The sequence below is a fragment of the Zingiber officinale genome, chromosome 4B (assembly GCF_018446385.1).
Source record: "Zingiber officinale cultivar Zhangliang chromosome 4B, Zo_v1.1, whole genome shotgun sequence".
Lineage (NCBI taxonomy): Eukaryota > Viridiplantae > Streptophyta > Magnoliopsida > Zingiberales > Zingiberaceae > Zingiber > Zingiber officinale.
This window is the reverse complement of record NC_055993.1, coordinates 136,240,782-136,258,655: the sequence shown is the minus strand read 5'-3', so window position 1 is coordinate 136,258,655 and position 17,874 is coordinate 136,240,782. Positions and strand designations below refer to the sequence as shown.

General features: G+C 36.3%; 2 protein-coding genes across 3 annotated transcripts; one reads left to right on the top strand and one right to left on the bottom strand.

The window, feature by feature from the left end:
* Positions 1-585: 585 nt before the first annotated feature.
* On the top strand, positions 586-8,723 carry LOC121976926 (alanine aminotransferase 2-like). The gene is made up of 15 exons (XM_042529349.1): positions 586-778; positions 1,142-1,192; positions 4,431-4,481; positions 4,659-4,724; positions 4,796-4,857; positions 5,588-5,666; positions 5,755-5,859; positions 5,951-6,061; positions 6,330-6,467; positions 6,886-6,960; positions 7,073-7,193; positions 7,261-7,415; positions 7,483-7,557; positions 8,065-8,268; positions 8,370-8,723. The coding sequence occupies exons 1-15, from the start codon at positions 731-733 to the stop codon at positions 8,484-8,486; spliced, it is 1,458 nt and encodes a 485-aa protein (XP_042385283.1). The 5' UTR covers positions 586-730; the 3' UTR covers positions 8,487-8,723.
* A 1,276-nt stretch (positions 8,724-9,999) lies between these two features.
* LOC121976929 (proteasome subunit alpha type-5-like) lies at positions 10,000-17,289 on the bottom strand. 2 transcript variants are annotated; one of them, XR_006110711.1, is made up of 10 exons: positions 17,070-17,289; positions 16,880-16,961; positions 16,680-16,760; positions 13,964-14,077; positions 13,743-13,844; positions 12,066-12,124; positions 11,419-11,521; positions 11,191-11,256; positions 10,608-10,817; positions 10,000-10,237 (listed from the first exon to the last, which is right to left on the bottom strand). XR_006110711.1 is itself a non-coding variant. In XM_042529351.1 (9 exons), exons 1-9 carry the CDS (start codon positions 17,081-17,083, stop codon positions 10,725-10,727), a joined length of 714 nt encoding a protein of 237 aa, XP_042385285.1. In that variant the 5' UTR covers positions 17,084-17,289; the 3' UTR covers positions 10,517-10,724. The 2 variants fall into 2 exon arrangements, 1 of the variants encoding a protein (XP_042385285.1); XM_042529351.1 differs by lacking the exon at positions 10,000-10,237 and having other exon boundaries at positions 10,517-10,817.
* Between the last annotated feature and the right edge of the window lie 585 nt (positions 17,290-17,874).

The following is a 17,874-nucleotide window of genomic DNA, read 5'->3' as shown; positions in this document are numbered from 1 at the left end:
ATGGGTGACTGGTGAAAATTTTTAGTGAGATTGAACTGATTATCCTAGAGATAGCCAATAAAATTAAATAAAATTAATTGGGATTATTATTTTTTAAATTAAATTATGACTTCAAGGAATGGTAAGGAGACCGTAGTGGTAAACTCCGCCTATGTATTTGGCACATGGATTTTTCTGCTTTACCTCCCTCCCAACGGAGTCGGGGTTTGCTAATGCGATGGATCCCCATTTTTTTTAAAAAAAATTAAATTACGTGCCTAATTTGTTTGTAATTGTGGTCCGAAATTGGCAAGTGACGCCCATCCAAAGATATCGTTAGTTTCTATTTGCGACTCTGCTTCGCCAACAGTTTGCTAAACAAAGTTGTGAGTGGAATCTGTTTCCTATGGGCCATGGCTTTACCTTCAGATCGTTCAATTTGTCCTTTGCGCAGAGAAGAGTACATTTTGAGTCCTCACTTTGTGTCCTATTCGGCTTTCTGGTAGAGATTACGACGGCCGTTGAATCCGTGGGCGTTCTTGGGAGGGCCGGTCAAGAACGTCACTCTTCAGTTTGATAATTATCCTTTCGTGGTCCGCAAGCAAGCGAGCGAGTATTTAACAAGTGGTGGGAGGTCAGGGTCTTCGCGTTGCGTCGATTCGCCACGGGAAGGGCGAAAGACTCCCTCCTTGTCTCCGAGCTCTCCTCTCGCTGTCCGCCTCCGTCTCTGACCGTCGCCGACTCGGCTGCCATGGAGCCCGCTGCTCGTGTTGTCACTGTCGAATCGATCAACCCGAAGGTTGGAAGTTTTTTCCTTGAACACAAATCTCGTTTTTTTTTTTAAAATTTTTTTTCTATCGTCTCTTCGATCGTCTTTCTTCGGCTCCAAGCTTTCGTGCTAGTTTGGTTAAAAAATTGTACTGGTGAGCTTCTCCGATGTGCATACTCCATCTTTCATGCGTCCCCTCCACCACTACTCACAAATCAAGATTCTTCTCTTTTTGAGAGTGTTATTGTGGGATTATACTCTTGGGTTGATTGCGCTTGCTCACTGATGTTTCTTTCTAACTGATATCCGCCAACAATTGATAGGCTTTTAGAAGCATAAAATAATGGCTAAGGATATAGATAATATTAGAGCTGTTTCTTTCTTTTACTTCAGGTTTTGCAGTGTGAGTATGCTGTCCGAGGTGAAATTGTTATCCATGCCCAGGTACTTCGTTTACCTCTAGTGTTTATTCTGTATTTTTCGATTTCACTTTGCTAGATTGTGATTGATATCATTCCTAAACTGCTGCCTTTATTCCGTGCCTAGAGATGGAGGCATGGAGCCTAAGAAAATAGTTCCTTAATTATCTTTCAGCTGATGAACAACATATTGAAATTCTGTTAACGTTTTATATGTGTGCAATTTTCGGTAGGGGTTCCACCAAATGATCATACCAGTCACGGGAGAAGTAAAATGAGCAATTTGACAATTTATATTTTTGGCATCCCACCGAGATTTAGTGCATGATTGAATGCTTACAACTCCCATACACGGAAATCTTAGGGGGCGCTTGATTTGCGGAAGGGAATGAGAATGAGATTGATAGAAGTGGAGAATGAGTATGATTGATAGAATTATGTTGTTTGGTTAGTACTAAGGAATCATTACTATTGTCATAAATGGTGTCTTGATTTGCTAATAAATGAATCAATATCAATGTATTTTCACATTTTATTTTTTACTATATCTCATTTTTTAAAAATATAAAATAATTACATTTAAAATTACTCCCTCACATTATATTTTTATTACATTACATTTTTTTAAAATATATAAACTAATAATTATATCTAAATTATGTTGTAATTTATCATGTTATAATTTATAAAATAAAGAAAGTTCGACATTTTACAGCGTTTAGAGCAGAACACACATTTTTTTAAAATCCTAAGAGTGTTTTTTCCCATTTTCCCCATTTTACTTGGTAATGGCCCATTCCCATGTTTGGGAGAATGAATCCGTGAGACTCATCACTCACCCCCCAAATCAAATATCAACTTTCAATCCCTTTTCCATCCCCCACTCACATTCTATCCAACCAAGCACCCCCTAATATTTTAGCTCAGTAATAACATTTTAGAAAGGTGATTGCATGTATGTGCTAGTCTATTTTTGTACTTGCGCCTAGGGCTATGGTGCAACGGAAGGACTCCAAGTTATCACCTAGGTACCTGCGGTTCAATTTCCAGTTACGGTGCATTTGTAAGGATTTTTTCTCCAAATGGGGTGCGCAACTACGGGATGCTGAGCTTCTGGGTCGTTCGCCACGAGTGCTTCCCGATTTACCCCGATGACAGATGGAAAATTTTCGTGGGGTCGGACTGGTCAAGGTTCTATATAACGACACATTTGGTCTAACTGAAAGCTTTATTTTGAAACTTAATTAAGGTGTCATTTGGTTCTCTCCTAGGAATCGGAATGAGAATGGGTATCATAGTATTGTGGAATGGAAATAGGTATGAGCTTGGGTATCATTCTTAAAAATAATATTTGGTTAGTTGAATATTTTCAATCGGAATGAACTTAAATTTCTTTTTTTACCCTTAGAGGAAAATAAGAGAAAAAATTAGATGGAAGAGAAAGTTGAATGTGAGAGAAACATATGATGAGAGAGAATGATGAGAGAGAGTGTAATGAGAGAAAAAGTGTGATCGGAAAAAATAAAGAGAGGGAAAGTGTGATGAGAGAAAATAAGGAGAGAGATTGTGATAGGAGAGATTGAGAAGAGAAAAAGTATGATGAGAGAGAAAGTGTGTTGAGAGAGAAAAAGTGATGGGAAAAAATAAACAGAGAGAAAGTGTGATGAGAGAAAATGAGAGATTGAGGAGAGAAAGCATGATGAGAAAATGTGATGAGAGAGAAAGTATGATGAGAAAATGTGATGAGAGAGAAAGTATGATGAGGAAAAATGAAGAGAGGGAAAATGTGATGAGAGAAAATGAGGATAGAGAGTGTGATGGAAGAGAATAAAGAGAGAGAAAGTGTGATGAGAGAAAATATGGAGAGAGAGTATTGGCAAGAGAGATTGAGGAGAGAGAAAGTATAATGAGAGAGAAAGTATGATGAAAAAATGAGGAGAGAATGAAGAGAGAGAAAATAATGAGAGAGAATACAGAGAGAAAATGATAGAAAATGTGTGATGAGAGAAAATGAGAAGAGAGAGTGTGATGAAAGAGAATGAAGAGAGAGAAAGTATGATGAGATAAAATATGGAGAGAGAGAGTATGGTAAGAGAGATTGAGGAGAGAAAAAGTATGATGAGAGAGAAAGTATGATGAAAAAATGGGGAGAGAATTAAGAGAGAGAAAATAATGAGAGAGTGTGTGTGTGATGAGAAAAAATATAGAGAAAATGGTAGAGAATGTGTGATGAGAGAGAATGAGGAGAGAGAAAGTATGTTGAGAGAGAAAATGTGATGATAGAATGAGGAGAGAGAAAGTATGATGAGAGAGAACAAGGAGAGAGAGTGAAATAAAAGAAAAATTGAACAAATATACTAAGGGTATTTTCGTCTAAAATTTAATTTTTATTCTCATTCCATCAAAACCCAAGAGAGGGGATGAGTTTCATCCATATCCAAATTTTTGGGTTTCATTCCAAAATTTTGATTCCATTCCCATCAACCAAACACAAGGTTTGGGAATGAATCCATTCCCTCATTCCCAAATCTCTAAACCAAACGCTACCTAAGTATTGATCGAAAGTTGATTCTATAAAAGGAGAAATTTGAGGAATAAAGGACATCAGTGGGTAATTTATGAAAAAGACGTCTCACCGGGAAAAAACAAACTAAAAATAGAATCACAATTGCATTGAGATTTCCTGATGGGGAAAATTTTATTACCTTAACCCTTGGCTAACTTGCATACTCAGACAACAGTTACTTATTGAAGAATCTGGATAAATATCTGCTGTTCCTCTACAATTTATGGTTTGATTAGGATATCCTCCATTATATCTGTGGAGCAGAAAGAAACCTATTTTAGTTTCATGAAGTTCCTCTACGTTTGAAAAGCCAGAAAGCCATTAAGCTATTACTAATCCAGGATTTCAGCACGTGACCTTGTAAATACTATCCACGGAAGATAAATTTGAAATAATCTAAGGAAGATAAAAACTTGCAAGTATCAAATGTTTATGGCAGAAATGCATTATATCTTTTTTGTTTGAACATATGACTTATATTAGTTTCCATTCTCCTGGTCAGACATATTCTGGTGCTTATCTGGTGCTTAGCATCTAAGAACATAGTATGATGTTGTGACATTCTTACTGTTACATTCAATGATGAAGACGAACTCAGATTAACAAATAGTTTTAGACAATGCCTGATTCTGTTGGCCTCAAGTAATTGTATCACCTCAAATAATTTATTGTTCTGTTATATATTCCCCCAATACAGAGATTACAGCAGGAGCTGCAAAACAAGCCAGGGTTTCATCCATTTGATGAGGTGTGTATTCTTTTTCTGTTTGCATGTTTTTGCAGATTCGTGCACTGCATACTTAAAATCTAGTATGATGGATAACTTAGGTGTTGTTTGTAGAGTATTTCTCATTTTAGTTTTCATTTAGCTCTAATTAACTTGTCCTCCCACAATCTCATTAAAAATTTGGTTTTATATTGGCAGATATTATACTGTAATATTGGGAATCCTCAGTCTCTAGGCCAGCATCCCATTACTTTTTTCCGAGAGGTGGGTATATATAGAATTGTTTTGATTAGTGAGTGAGATCTAGTTCCTCATTCTCAGATATGCTATTTCAGGTTCTTGCCCTGTGTGATCACCCATCTCTTCTGGACAAAACTGGGATTCACGCCTTGTTCAGGTACATTGGGAACATTGATTCTAAATGCATTGCTATTGAATTAAGTAATTCTAACTGTACATGAAATTCTTTTGTTTGTGATGTATGCTGATAGCAATGTTAACGATCTTGTCTTGAAAAATCTTGTAATTGGTTTTCAATGCAAGTTCCATTCATACTACATAAAATACGTCTTCTGTCTTTAGCTTCAGTTCAGAGTAAAGTTATCTGTGAAACCTTGTTGATAAACTGAACGCTGCAAGAACCATGTCGTCTTCTGAATAAGTATTTTGTGTAACGTCACAATTTAGTGATTGACTTTGTCCTCCCCTCAGTTTGATGATTGATGTTCCATATAGTTTTTCATTTTCCAAATTATTCAGATTGAAAAGCATTTGTATGCAAACCCCCACTTTTGGTAACCTGATAATACATTTTCAGCATTAGAACTTCCGATTACCTGATAATACATTTTCAGCATAAGACAACAGTTTTATCAATTTTGCACTGAACTTGCACTATAACCAACTCAAACAAGTGCATAAGTTCATATGTACATATATCAACAACTGGATGTATTCAAACAAGCCGACCCCACTTAATGGGATAAGCCTTGGTTGTTGTTGTTGCTGTTGTTGTGGATGTATCCAAACAATGTTTCTGCTAGGTATACAACTTACCACTGAGAATATTTACTATACACATATATTAGTTCCACTGTCCGTAACTAATGCTGTCATACTGTATGCAGTGCTGATGCAATAGCAAGAGCTCAGCAGATTTTGGATGTGATTCCTGGTAAGGCCACTGGAGCTTACAGCCACAGTCAGGTAACAACTTGCTTCTGTTGTTTGTACAAGTGTTTTCATCTCCATTTGTCAAAGAGTCTCAAGGTATATAATGCTTATGATTTTGCAGGGCATTAAAGGATTACGAGATGCAATCGCTGCTGGAATTTCTTATCGTGATGGCTTTCCTGCTAATCCAGATGATATTTTCCTAACAGATGGAGCAAGCCCTGCGGTATCTAGTTAAACTTCTACCTTTTTCATGATGAAGATTGGACGCATTGTTCAACATGCTGATTAGTGATTACTCATCTTTTCACTGTCAGGTGCACATGATGATGCAGTTATTAATAAGATCTGAGAAAGATGGCATTCTCTGCCCCATTCCACAGTACCCATTATATTCCGCCTCCATTGCTCTCCATGGCGGCTCTCTTGTATGCTCATTTATTCATATACCTACTGAAATTAATTCTTGTTCTTTCTATCATGTTTTGAGGATAACACAAATATGCATTGTCAATCTTTAGATTCAACAATTAGTTTTATTTTTTTATGTATTGAAACCTAATTAGTTATGCCGTCTTCCATAAGATATTTCCCATGTCTGTTAGAAAGTCTAACATGTATATTTAATCATATATCTTGAGCAAGCCATCTTGTTTATGAAATGAAGGGACTAAATGATAGAACTGCAATGATTAGGTTCCGTATTACCTTGACGAATCAACTGGCTGGGGATTGGAGATTGCAGAGCTTAAGAAACAACTAGATGTTGCTCGATCCAAGGGAGTCACGGTTAGGGCATTAGTTGTGATAAATCCAGGCAACCCCACTGGACAGGTTTGTCATTTATTTTTCTCTCATGTTAATACCTTACAACATATTAGTCACATATAAAAAAATTATTCTTTTCTTTCCAATTTTAGAATATCAAATATCATGTTTTGATAAATCTAGCCAAAATGTATTTTCTTATACATGTGATGGAGTTCATATTAATGTGATTTGTCTCACCAATGCAAATATCAATGTTTAAAGAGCCATTTGCGACTTCCAAACACGTGAACAAAACTTTAGCAAAAGTGACTCACCTATTGTTTTATCCTTTTATATTTTCATTGAATCATAATATATCTGTTACACTGATTTTACAAGGAGATGGATTCCTATTATAATTATGCCAAATACTTTGGCTGACTGTTTAAAGTGTCATACCGACACCACAATTAATTTAGTGGATCTTATGTCCTTTTGCCAGGTTCTTGCAGAGGAAAACCAGAAACAAATTGTTGATTTTTGTAAGAATGAGGGTCTGGTTCTTCTGGCTGATGAGGTGAGGTCACCAAGATAGCTCTTTTCCTTCACCTAACACTTCATTTGTCATCATCGAGACAAACATATCATTAGTTGCTTGAACCTGGATACATTACATCAAAATGTTGCAGGTATATCAGGAAAATATATATGTTGATGATAAGAAATTTAACTCTTTCAAGAAAATTGCAAGGTCCATGGGATATGGAGATGAAGATCTCCCATTAGTATCGTTTCAGTCAGTTTCTAAAGGTATGCATGTTGCTTAGTTATTCTATACCTGTTTTCTATTTTTTTTTAATTTTTCTATTGTCATCAGGTTACTATGGAGAATGCGGAAAGAGAGGAGGGTACATGGAGGTAACTGGCTTCAGTGCTGAAGTGAGAGAACAAATTTACAAGCTGGCATCTGTAAACCTTTGCTCGAACATTTCTGGTCAAATTCTTGCTAGTCTTGTAATGAATCCCCCAAAGGTTTGTCTTCCTACTCACCTTACCTTCTGCAAGCTATCTTCAAGCAGTAATTTGGACAAAATTGCAGATCGGAGACGAATCATATGAATCTTTCAATGTAGAGAAACAAGGGATTCTTTCGTCTTTGGCCAGACGTGCAAAGGTGATATTCTGTTCATCCTCTCTAATTCTTGGTTCTTTCTTTGATTGGCATCACAAACCAAAGTTCTTAGCTTCAACTTATATGTGAACATTGCCATGGTAAAATTTAGAACTTCATCAACCTAATGACAGCACAAACACAATTCAAAATTTCACATGGGTACTTTCCACACCTAGAAGTCTAGGAATTTTGCTTTCGTTGACCTCACTCACGTTGGAAAATAAGATTGTTTTCGGTTTCAGATAGCGGCATAATTTCACTATCTACTCATTTCTTGTACTTGAACTCTTGCCTCAAGCCAACATCCTCACAATGAGATAACCATTCACTAGATTTTTGGAAATGTGTTGGCACACCTAATATAAATTGTTTTCCTCCTCGGTACTTAAGCCCCAAGCGATGTCGTACCAGCAGAACACTTCCATAACAAACAAGTACTAGTCTACTGGTTCCTTCTTGATGTTAAGTCCCTCAAGATTTCTTCTTCTCTTTGTTTGTTTAATGCAGGCTTTGCAAGACGCATTTAACAGTTTAGAAGGCGTAACATGCAACAAAACTGAAGGAGCAATGTACCTCTTCCCGCGTCTGCACCTACCTAACAAGGCAATTCAAGCAGCCAAGGCAGTGAATGCAGCACCAGACGCGTTCTATGCTCGGCGCCTTCTCGATGCCACAGGCATCGTAGTTGTTCCTGGATCAGGCTTTGGGCAGGCAAGCTAGTTTTCAATTCAATCCGTAAACCATTTTCTTCATGGCCTAAATTTTTATATAGGTGATAACTGAATCTTTCTTGTCTCTTTTATTTCGAGAAGGTACCTGGAACATGGCATATAAGATGCACGATCCTGCCACAGGAGGACAAGATTCCAGCCATCATCTCCAGGCTCAAGACATTCCATGAGGCTTTTATGGGAGAATTCCGCGATTAAAACTCACAAGATCATTCTGTTTTCCTGTCAAAGTTTTAAGTTTTTGAGGTCATTCGAATAAAGCAAAAAAAAGACTAGTCCATTCATGTTTTTGTTATGTTGGATGGATCGACCAAACGCATGGATTTGGTACATGAAACATAGATCTTTTTCGTCTGGTAACTGAAACAGTGTTCATTGAACACAATCTGCCACCTTAGTAAAAGCTCTCGACATCCATTGAGCACTTGCTTCCCAGTCTTTATTAGTCCAAGTATCAAATTTAGTTAGCATGTATCGCGCACTGTGATTCATTCGGCAGCCGAAACAACAATTATTAAATTATATTAAATAACAATAATATTTTCAGAAGAACTAACAATTATTAAATTATATCGTCCTTGAAAAAATATCATGTTAATTTTCATGTTTTATTGATTGCTATTGACTTTAATTTTTGTTCCATTTTATTAATTCATCTGTGGCATTGTAATAGCAAAAAAGTCCTCTTTCTATTCAAATCTATTCAATCCAAAATTTAATTAGCAATGGAAATGAAAATCATTTCTGAGAAATTTTTTTAACAGTTTTAGAAATGAAAATGTAAAACTAATTTAGAGTGATTAGAATAAATATAACTGAAAATGAAAAGAGTTCCATAATACAAAAACGGGTAAATTATCTAAAATATGCTTGATATGTTAGTATAGTTTTTTAAAAGTAGATATGAGATATAGGGTGTAAAGTTTAGTTATAAATTCAAAAGCAATGTAGCATAGTTATCTTGAGAAAGAGAGTAAACACATGCTACATTTGTCACAACCTTTTTGTTTATGCTACGACTAGCAGCCTTCGCAGCCGAAGGAACAATGAATCATTGCGACTAGTAATCCCGCATGAGATTATAAAGTTGGCCAAATGTTACTCCGTGTGGAAGGCCTATAATGGCAATGACAAATGGGAAGCAAAAGGTTGTATGGCATACCTCCACTTATCATTATCGATGTGTTGAGCAAGACTCCTATTAAGTTGATTGTCCACATCAATGTGTTACTAACCGATCATTTTGTAATCGGTGAAAGAGAGCCTTTCTCCATTCCAATTCTACAAGCAAAATCTTCCATAATTCTACTCTGCTCGGTCCATAAGGATCGATAGAAACAGGAGTTTTCCAGATCTTGGGTTCAAAGGCTTCCTATATGACCCTAGAAGCCGGAAAGCTAAAAGTCCATTTGCCATTCCATAAATATTTGGAACAAAGCCTACGTGATGGAACCCATGAGCAGTTGCTCAAACTCTCTAGTATCCCAGCCTCATTTGAAGTATCTTAGATGAAGTACAAATTCAACTTAGCATGAGCTTTTCCATCTATATCTACCTTCGCCATCACATCTTTGCATCTCATTTCAGTCAGCTGAAGAAGTGCACAGCTCTTAGACCAAGATAATATCATCTTGTATGCAGTGTTGCATAGATTAATTATTAATGAGCTTAGTTTCGGCAATAGTTTCAGCTTGTTCTTTCTGTAGCATAATAATTTAATAGATAGATTCATAGAATATTCGCATAACACAATCAACAACCTAACATAACCCTAAACCCTAATACCCTCAACCTCTTTGAGGTATGAGAACCAAAAAGGGCTAGTTAAACACAGTCCACTTCCTCATTCACAATGTTCTCCGCATAAACTGGACTAGCAATTCTCCAACAATACCGCTTTTAAATGTGACATTGACTTGAACACTTGTAGTATTTCCTCTCCAAGTCTCCTGTTACATTGGTGAAAATTGAAAAACATCCAGTAAATGAGGTAAAATATTAGCAAAGGCCCCCAAGAAAGTTGTCCATATCAAATTTCTAAAAAAAACAATAAAAATGTGAACTACCCTGAGCCCAAAATTTTGGAACCAGTCAAAGTACAAGACACTTGCAAACTAAAATTCAACCTTCAGCTATTTTTTGTGAGCTATTAATTGTTTCACTGCGAATGTGAAAAATGAGAGATGACCTATTATAATTTCACAGGATAGACTCCAAGGGAATAGAACTTTAGAGAAATTGCAGATGACATTACTAAACTTCTTTGAACGTAATAAATTGGTTCAATGGATAAGCAACCAGAACACAATAAGGAGCCACCTTTGCAATGTCACCATTGGTTCAATGGCTCACAGCATCCAGCACAATTAAACAGCAATCTAGCAAGTAGTATGAAGTACGAAGAAACGCAGATAACAAGATAAATGGCCTTGCCGATCAGAGGCGAGAAATGACATCTTTAACCTCGGCAGGTGTATATAGATGGTAAGTAGGAGCCACCTTTGCAATGTCAACATTATTAGGGGTTACCTGTTAATGCAAATGAGTAATTAGAAATGTAAAAGTTGCAATACTCTGCAATTTATGTAAAACAAAATGAAACCCTAGAACTGGATCCTTAAGCCTCAGTCCAATTTACCTGTCTAATACAAAGTACCCAAAACATACATTCAGGTCAGCTTGTACCAGATTGAATAGTGTATTCTCTCTTTATCATATTTAAATGCAGTGTTTATATGATTTAGAAGTAAACATCTAAGCACACCGGATTAGTTTATCCAAATAGACCAAGTAATAATTCATTGACCAGGAGCCTGAATGAACCTAATCCAGGTTTGATAACAGGGATGCTTTAATCTGTCTTCTAAAGCAGGTAGATACAGAAAAACCACAAGAAATATACCTTTTCTTCCATGACTTGTTTCAGGATGGAAAGAGCTATAGTTTCAGCTTCCAGAAGGGACAGGTCCTGCATAAACAAGCGCCCTCATGAAATTATTCTCATCACCGCCACCACAATACCACAAACAGAAAATTACTATAGATCTAAGTAGCCACAATAGAGAAGGCTGCCATCAAAGCAAATTTGCCTTGCATAGCCACGTATATCTAAAATTGCCATAGTAGCTACCTTGTTGTATTGCTCTTGAAGAGAACTATCAGCTCCTTCGGATCCAGATCCTATTGCTTTTGCATTGCATTGCCAGAATGTGCCAGATGGATCAGTATAGTACCTGCAATTTATAGCATGTAACATTTGAAGCAAAACATTGAAATACAGGACTACATAGCAGAGACTCTGTAGGAGAGACTTCAGATTTTACCAGATAACTTCTGACATTTGTAATATCAAGCAGAAACATTAACATACGAAAAGGTCCAGCACAATAATACATATGCACTAGAATATTTGTATCTCCTAAAGAGTGATCTCTGGGAAGAATCGTTTAGGACGCAGGAAGATTATGTTGATAGTAGTAAAAAATCCACTAGGACAATAAAATCAGTTCCCTAATAGGAGGGTTTAACGTGAAAATTTATACATTTTAGCACTTCAGACAGTGTAGCTTATTGAGGAAATAAAATATTATCCTATGAGATAGTTAAATATTAAAGGAACTAAAAAAGTTTTTTGTCATATTTCCATAATGGTATGTGCATACTTTTCCAATGCAAACACCATTAATAATAAAATAAATCTATAACTATTGCACAACCACAACAACATCAATAATCAGTTGCTTCACTAGATAACGTTAATAAGTAGCCAGTACTTACAAGCTAGGTCCATGCTCATCATGACCAGCAATCAGAAGAGACACCCCAAATGGCCGTGACTGCACAAATACTAATTAGTTAGACCTTCATATGACAATTATTGGAAGTTTGAGGTGCAAGTTTAAACGAGGGAATCAATAATTCCGCAATTAATCCTAGACAGGGAAACTCAAGTAATAATCCAGTAATTAATCATGGATAAACAATAATCTGGCAGAACAGAGACATACATGGCTATACCTCTCCATGGTTTTATAACCGTATGGAGAAGAGAATACAGAAGAAGATCAAAGCAGAAATGCAAATCCTTGGTTGCAAGAAACTGAATCTATTTAGTGCAAAATCATGACAAAAATATAGATCTTAGCAACACCCTTGTAAAGCAAAACTATGCATAAAATGCTGATTGTTTTTTTTTTTCCTGTTGTTGACTTGACAACAACGTTAATGCAGAATGAAAATTTTCACTTCTTTGCTCCACTACATTGTTGTTGAAATAACACAATTGCACGCCTTTGGAGTTTGGAGGTGATTTTGAAGATAGATCTGGTAGAGCCTCAACTGTGTTGCAGATCTAAAGTGATGAGTCTGTTTTCTATTAAAAGGAGTATACATGTAAACTTGATGGAAATTGCTTAAGATTTTTCACCCAGGGAATTGTTAACTCCTAACAATACTATTCTCCCCCTTCTATACTTCTACGAAACATATAAATATCTCAATCTGGGTGGTATGCAAAGAAAATGAAGAATAGTCAAAGGTGATGATGAACATTACAAATGATTTATAAGGATTGTTATTGATATTGAAGAAATTGAAGATGCAAGGTGATACACAGAAGAGTAAATTCCTTTTTTTTTTTCTCAATCCTTTTTTTTTCTTGTTTGTTTTAATCTGCCCACAGGTTATGGGGCTTTTCTTTGAAAGCTTTTTCTTTTTTGTATTTTCATCTTCTTGTTGGCATGAATTGAGTTAGGGACTGTACATGTAAATACATTTTATGCAGCAAATGACTCTGACTTAGCATTATTGGACAAAGACATTCTCTTCTTTCGCTGCTTTTCACAAAAAGCAACATAATCAGCATAATTGAAAATGCAACCAATTTTACATTAAAACTGAATAAGAAATGTTAGCAACTATATTCAATGTAAATCCACCAAGTTTTCTGCATACAATCAGAAACTAGATTGGGTATACACAATTATGCCTTTGCTAGATAAATTTTATATTATTTGTTACTGAATTAGCTTGCAAAATAAATATGTTTACCACGCGATTATTTAAACTGAATAAAATCATATGAAAAGTTTCATTATTTGTGATTTTAAACATTTTAGAAACAAAACTCGAAGCTGTTCTTCAGAACATTAAAACTATGTTAACATATAAACATACCATCAATATGAATTTGAAGAAATTCCTGAGTATTCATTAAACAAACATCATACTAGAAATTGAATACTCAAAAAGTGAGCCAGCATAGCCATGCTAATTAAGAACCTGTCCATGGTGTAAAACAAAGAAGAGAAGATACGGAAACTATATTCTTGGGAGTATTTGCAAAAGGAATCTATAGTGCAAACCATGAATTCTACAAAGTATAGGAGATACAGAAACTATGTCCCCCTATACTTATTCTTAGGGGTATTTGCAAAAAGAATTTATAGTGCTAACCATTGATTCTTCATCACCTTCTCCAAATCGAAGCGCCAGATCACATAGTGCTTGGGTAGTTGACTCAACAGTCATTGCTTCACCATAGGAAAACCTGTGATTCTGGTAGACAAATTGATTTAATCAGTAAGAAAACACAAAAATAATCTGTCTGACCAGTCTTACTGAATTCAAACAAATATGATGAAAGTTCCAATATGACCAAAGCTGTAGAACCGTACCTGAGTCTCAACACGACCATGTTCTACAAGAGTTCGTGCATCAGCTATCAATCCACTCATTGCACAGCCTATGTGTTCGTCAATCTCCATAATCTTCTCAACACTGCTTGGTTCCTGTAAAAGTAAAAAAGGATTAAGTAGTAAGAAGCCACAAAATGGTCAACAAGTCAAAGATTATCAAAATGGACTAAGCACTAAGAAACCATTAGCAAACTTGAAACAGAGATCAGCTGATGCAGAGAGTGATGCTTCAATATATCCTAAGAAGAATTTCAACCTTGTTCAAAACATAAGCTCTTTGTAGCACATAAAGTAGAGAAGTATTCCAAGGAACATGGCTTCAACACAACATTCCATAAATTACAGTATCATATCTGCACGGAGCTACATTTTTAACAACCTAAAAAAGGAGTTGTGACATTATCATTCATCACTGTCCTGTTGATGCAGACACAGGTAGTGAATGGTTCATCCAATTGATTAGAGGACATGGATCAATTTTGGTATTTTGCCCAGCTATGAAGTTGTATGTGTGATTCATCAAACTAATTGGTCACACATTATGTATGCTACAAGACTGATGAAGATAGAATGCAAATTTCACAGGAAATGGAACTTCATATATCAGATTTAAGCATCTACCAGACTTGAGCATTTAAGCACCTACAACATCATATAAACCAGATTTACATGTTTACAAATATAATATGTATAGATATCTGAGGAACAAATTCGGTGCAAGAGAAAGCAAGACGAGTTTTTGAAAGGCAATCAATATGTTATATAGTTAGAGAAGTCCAAATGATTATAATAAAAGGTTTGAGGATAGAGGGAGACCAAATAAACTCTAGTTAGTGTCATCAAAAGTGATTTTAAAATCTAAATATTACTAGTGAAATAAACTAGGATAAAGTCCAATGATGATATAAAACCCATGTAGCCCGAAAAATATTTGGGACTTTAAATGATAATTTTAGGCAATCTTCAATATAACTGACAACTAAAATCTTTTAGATCAATGTTTAAATAGTTGTTCCTTATCAATTGACACTGAAAAAAAAATCTTTTCACCCACCAATAAGCAAACATAATGGGTTTGCATCCAAGGTACGTCTTCATCTTCTCTACTTTTACACACGTCTTTGGCTTCTCTCACTATCTATCATTTGTGCAAGTGACAGGCACTGATATAATACTTATTTCTTTAAGGACCCAATTGCAATTTTAGAAAATTGATGGACTAACTTACAAAAATGTCAATTAATACCTAATCTACTTCTTCTCTCCATTCTCGTGCTTTTTATTTCTTCCCATTTTCATCACAGGCAGCAATGCCGCCTCCCTATTTGCCCTTCGTCTCATGCTCTCTCTCTTGTAGGTGAATCTCAACCTCCCTCCCTCTATCTCGCATGTAGATATTCTGACCTCCACCCAACCTTTTTGGTCTTGTGGATGTTCAACTGACTATTCTTCCACTTCCAAATGCACCTATGATCTCAAGGCCCTGATATCCTTTGCTCGCTCATAAGATGTAGGTGATCGAGGAGATGTGATTTGCTGGCCACTAATCCAAAAGGCATAATGACAGAAACTCACTCCATTGCAACGGAAAGAAAGATGGGGCTGATGCTGGAATTATTCTTGCATAAATGATGTTTGATGAGGCTATTGATTGAATGGTCTATAAAGGATGGTGACCTTATATGCAAAGACATATAGTTTGGAAAAGTATACAACAATGCACACAACAAAATAGTGGCTGAGTGTCGTTGGGTAATCATATATCAATAGTTGTGGTGTCACAAATGCATTCAATACTTACAACAAAGAAACCTCCAAATTTCCATTAAAGTGGAGACAAGGACCTTGGAATCATAGGAATCTTTTCTTCCAAGAGCCAAATGCCCCCTTAGGACTTCCTCTACTTCTTAAATCATCAATTGTTAGTACCTCAGTCTTGTCTGATTAATGCATGTCTATATAGCATTTTGACATGTAAATGTGCACATGACATTGAATATTTTACAATGATTCATTCTGTAGCTATGGTGCATTATTCACACTGTTACCACTCTCCAATTAGTTTTCCCGAATCTCTCTCCCACTCTACCCTTTCCCATCTCGTCCTCTTCCACCACCTCCACTCATAACAGGATACTCGACTGCCAGTCACCATAGAAAAGGATGTCTCAATAAAAGTTTCCAAACCATTATTTCCTTTTTTGGCAAGGTTTAAAGTATCATTCCAGCCCATGATTGTATTTAATCTGAGACAAGGAACTGAATAAATCAAATAAATGGGCGAGGTCCTTGTTTTATTCACACTCTCCAATTGAGGAATGAGCCACTATATCAGACAGGTACCTCATCCAGTAATAGCACAGGCTTTCAAACTTAAGGATTTACTATCCTCCTACACTTCCACCTAAATGATGAGAAGTCATCTGATGGCGACTAGAGAAACTAAGGTAAAGTAAAGACATATCCAAATTCTAATACAAATAATATATTTGCAGATATCGTGCAATTCCCACAGACGCCGCTCTAGCACATAGAACACAAAACACGGGCTCTTATTTTAAAGGTAAAATTCTGATTCTTCTACTGTTGCTTGTGTGATATTTTAAGAACTTCAGCAACAAAATCCAACTTGTACTCATCCATATTAATAATCTAAACACAGACAGAAAATAAAGGAATGGGTCAATCAGCAAACCAGCAACGGTGAGGTCACACGCTTCTCGACGGCAAGCACTACGCCTTCCTTCGTCCTCAATCCAATGGCGGTAGAACCCAACTGCCACCAGAATCAAACTCATTCAGCCCAGATCTAAAACACAGGATCCGAGGACCTTCCGTCTCAAAGATCCCAAGATGAAACAAAATGCAGAATAAGCTGATGACGAGAGTACCAACCTTGATGGCCTCGATGGCGTACTCGACCTGGAACAACCTCCCCTCCGGGGAGAAAGTGTTGACGCCACGATCATACTCGGTCCTGAGATCATAAAACCCACCCGAAACACAAGCAAGAGTTAATCACGATCGATGAGAAACATTAATGGTAGATAAAATTGAGAGAGAGAGAGAGAGAGAGAAGATCAACCTGGTGAGGAACATTTCCGCAAATTGAGAGGGAGCTGAGGAAGCAGGAGACGACGGCAGTGAAGGTCGAGATTTGGGTGGGTTCTTAAAAGGCACGAGGCGCTCGTCGACTCGCGACTTGTTGTCCAAGGCAGAGTAGCATTGTGGGCACGAGTTCCACACTTGAGGATGGTCCAGTCTGGGGACGCCAAGCTCGACACCGCTGCTGGGCCTGGGCCCATTAAGGGTAAACCGTACCGGCCCACGTTGATATTGCAGGCAAATATATATATGGTTATTTTAGCAAGATAATAACCTTCAGTCCGTTCAAGACTGTTCCATAGTATTTAAAAATAAAATAAATCATGAAAAATTTATCCACCACAATGATTCTTTGTATGAGTCAGATTATTTCACAAAATTTATCCCATAATCTATTACAATAATATTATATGTAAATACCACGTGAAATAATAATAATAATAATAATAATAATAATAATAATAATAATAATAATAATAAAACTTTAACTTGTTATTTGAATTTAATCTTCATCACTTGTTCAAAGCATTTCCTATAGCTAGTTTCCACGGCCTCTTGGTCATTTGGATTGTCTTAAATATTAATTTTTTTATTCACCCAAGATGTTGATTTACGACTACTCGAGAAATACGAAATTTGGACACTTGAATTATAAAAAAAATGAAAGCACATGTAGCAACTTGGGTTTGTTGGAATGCAAATTGATGGTTGCTCATTAAAAGTTGAATGAGGTTTTGAGGCCTTTTTTTGCTAAGACCTTAGAAATGAGTTTGATGGATACATTT